Source organism: Thermobia domestica, chromosome 12 (assembly GCF_964235325.1).
Source record: "Thermobia domestica chromosome 12, izTheDome1.hap1.1, whole genome shotgun sequence".
Classification (NCBI taxonomy): Eukaryota; Metazoa; Arthropoda; class Insecta; order Zygentoma; family Lepismatidae; genus Thermobia; species Thermobia domestica.
The window spans coordinates 112,452,984-112,456,582 of record NC_137465.1 but is presented as its reverse complement, the minus strand read 5'-3'; the positions used below and the strand labels follow the sequence as shown (position 1 = coordinate 112,456,582).

The 3,599-nt window shown below is 34.9% G+C and overlaps 1 protein-coding gene across 1 annotated transcript; it reads left to right on the top strand.

Annotated features, from left to right (window-relative positions):
• Nucleotides 1–506: 506 nt before the first annotated feature.
• LOC145666076 (52 kDa repressor of the inhibitor of the protein kinase-like) lies at nt 507–1,559 on the top strand. Its single transcript, XM_081733171.1, has one exon. The coding sequence runs from the start codon at nt 507–509 to the stop codon at nt 1,557–1,559; it is 1,053 nt and encodes a 350-aa protein (XP_081589297.1).
• The last annotated feature ends 2,040 nt before the right edge of the window (nt 1,560–3,599 follow it).

Below are 3,599 nucleotides of genomic sequence, written 5' to 3'. Positions count from 1 at the left end.
ACTGTAGTTAATAGATTGTTTTGTTGGCCGTGCTTGCTCTTAAGTGTGAAGAAAAATGTACGGTGTTTTGAAGGCTATTTTGATTTAAAGAACTTGGCTCGGAGCTTAGAAAAACATTCTAAATCAAAAGAGCACATCAATAATTTTATCGGTTTGAAACAAATCATTAAATAAGCTGCAACCATATTAGAACAGACAAATGAGCATGAAAAGCAAAGAAAATTTGAATTTAACAAGAATGTCGCAAAAAACAGAGAAATTTTTAAGAAATTGGTTGATTTGACGTATTTGTTATGTAAGCAGTAACTATCGTTTCGTGGGCATTCTGAATCACATGACTCTTTGAACAGGAGAAATTTTAAAGAAATGTTTGAGTTAATGCTAAGTTGTAACGAAGAATTAAAAGCTCATTGGAAAAACTGGGTCATTTTAATAGTCTGTCAAAAGCAACCCAGAATGAATTGATTGATTGCATAGCCGAGATACTGACTAAAATCATTGCAGAAATGATTGAAAAAACACAATTTTTTTCATGTCAAGTCGACGAAACAACTGATAGAGCTTGTAGATCTCAATGTTCTGTGATCCTTCGATTTGTTGATACTGAAGGTGAAATTCAGGAACATTTTTTTAGAATTTCAGACCTAGGAGAAGACAAGTCTGTTGCTGTAATATGTAGTATGTTGGTGGATGTTCTTGATAAATATAGGTTCCGACAAAAATTGGCTGTACAGACTTACGATGGAGCCAGTGTTCTATCAGGAGAATTAAATGGTCTTCAGAGTCGGATGCGTGAATTTGCTCCTCAGGTTATTTTCACACACTGCTTTGCACATTGTTTGAATTTAATTCTTCAGCAGAGCTGTAAAAATATTTATGCAGCAAAACTGTTTTTCTCTGCACTGCAAGGAATTCCAAGCTTTTTTCACAAATCTCCGAAAAGAACAGCAATTTTAGAACGCGTTGCAGGAAAGCGGATACCAACTCATATTGAAGTAAGGTGGAATTCAAACGTAAAAATTATATCTACCGTTTCAAACGAAAGAGCGAACTTAGTGAAAGTGTTCTCAGAAATTATGTCTATAGAAACTAATGAAAAAATATTCGGCAGGCTGAAGGATACGAAAAAGCTAGAAGAATTTGAATTCATTTTTCTTCTTATTGTGTGTAAAGATATTTTTGCACAAACTGAGTTTTTGTTTATCATTATTCAGAGAAAAATGTCAGATATTCAAGTATGTATTCGTGAAGTTAAAGAATGTGTAAAGTTTCTTGATGCGCTATGGAAGGATATTAAATTTAGTGAGTACATTCGGCGTATCGAAGAAGAAACTACAGTTGGTACTACTTTGAAAAGGGCTAAAGTCATTGAAACAGGAACTACCTTCGCCAAATACAATCAAATTTTCTTTGTGGGATATTGGGCTGATGAACTGGTTTGTGATATTGTATCGGGGATGTCAGTTGTACTGACAACAATCCCTGTAAACCGGCAGTATGAACGTAAGAGTCACTCGCATGAGTTTCATTACTCTCTAAACCCGTTGCATGAATCGTGAATCTTGAAATGAGTGAATTTTATAACTGCTTGTATTAAAAAAATAAGCTTAGTCCGAAAAGGGTAAGCTAATGAATATGACAGCTGGCCCATTCTCCGTATATAATGCAAGGCAAGTTGCTGAATGCAGAAGTCTTATTGGATTAAGAACATAAGAAATGATGAAAGTATGAGAAGAATAAGTAATGAACAATGCCATGACTACAGTGATTTTTAGTATGACGAAGTACCTGTGGACTTCCTGATTCTTTAATTAATCGGAGGGAATCATAGGTGTTAGCTCTGACAAAAATCCAGACAGAAAGAAAAAGAACACGACTGTATTTTCATTACATAGAATTTCCTGAATGGAGAAAAACAACTCTGCGATTGTGTACAGGCGGACAGGAGAAGCAGAGAATATATCAATTCAGAATCGTATAAAAGGTGAATGGAACTACGTAAGATTTTGAATCAATAGAAATTAGAAACAGAAATGCAGACTAGGGATTTAAGCGAATGCAGCGAGTTTGCAGGAATCTCCTTTCGCGTGAGTGCAAAAGAACAACACCCAAGAGAAGAGTAATAGGTAAGCATGTTCCTATTTTAACGTAGCTAAGCGACAATCCTACTGCCAGTAAATGCCTCGAGATTTAGCAATGACTCAGATGAAAAACCTCGGCTAGTCACTGGTGAGGTGAGCTAATATGATGTTTGCACCACCTCTGCAACAGGCTTCTGTTGCGATAAGAATTACGGGAACAAAGTGACCTACGGAGAACGGCTCTTCTTTACTAGCTGGTGAATAGTTTTCTTTAGCCTACTCCCAATCTGAGCTGAATTCATTCTTCAGTTTTAATTAAGTTCTCCAAATTTAAAGAAAACTTAGGAAAAAGTGACTTTGTTATCTACTCGCCACTGCTTAGAAATGTTTTTCTTATTTTCCATTTTTTTTTTTTGTTTTAGTTTCTATCTACTTTTGACCAGAGTTGTGGTAATGAGTTAAAACCATTAACTAATTTCTGGATCTGAATTAAGTCAAGATTTCTCCAAAATTAATTTCTCAATTTTCCATTTTTAGTAAAATTTCAATTTCATTTTTACGAGAAAAATGAATTAGTTGCCATTTCAAGTACCAGAATGAGACCAGTATTAAGTAAAGCAAGATATTAATAACAATTCATAAATTAAGGCAAAGTGTTTTCAATAAGTCAGGAGTTTTGCATTTTTCATTAATTATTGTGCGATTTTGGCACAAACAGAAATGGAACAAGAGAAATGGAAGGAAATGACTAGTGGTCGGCGTCATACCCCTAACTACAGTATAAAAGACTTCTTAAAGAACTTAATAAATTGTTTCAAATGTAAATGACATGTTTAATAGTCTGTTATCAAAGTTACAAATAAATACCTTTCCCAGGTTTAAGATTATGTGGTTTACAAGTATATTAGTTTCTCTTACACTTTTCCTAGAGTTTCCAGGTTCACCGAGGTAAAACATATATTTTCTCTCAGAGTAGAAAACACGCCATTTTTGTCACAAAATGTAACGAATTCCCGATTATGATAGACTAATGTTCTGGGAATAGACTGATTATTCGATTTTAAGATCGATAGGCTAATAAATCTAATAAACCAGGCCATTTTCGTATTTATTTTCAAGGAATTCCAGAATAGAGTAAGTGGAAATACCAGCATCCCGACATCTTCCGCATATGCCAACAAAGAGAGGAAACAGTTAAAGAGCGGCTTATGCCTCAGCACATCTCTCAGTTGATTGCGGACGCCTTAGGGACGTATACGCTGCCGAACACATCTTTGAGTCCCTTAGCCTAAAGGACATAATCATAGGACGTTAAACTGAAAGATTTAATTTCATTTCAAAGAAAACCTTTACATGTTGCAACACTGGAACGAACATCGGTACGAACGGACGAATTAACATATATTTTAAAAAATCGCTTTTGCGGCGTTTAGAAGCTGCAAAATGTGTAAATTCATTGAAATCTCAATTTTTTTCACTATCATCATACATTATTTTGTTCCTATCGTCGCCCGAAAG

What these genes read in the sequence shown, in the direction of transcription:
- LOC145666076 (XM_081733171.1), top strand. Translation starts at nt 507, where the DNA reads ATGATTGAAAAAACACAATTTTTTTCATGTCAAGTCGACGAAACAACT.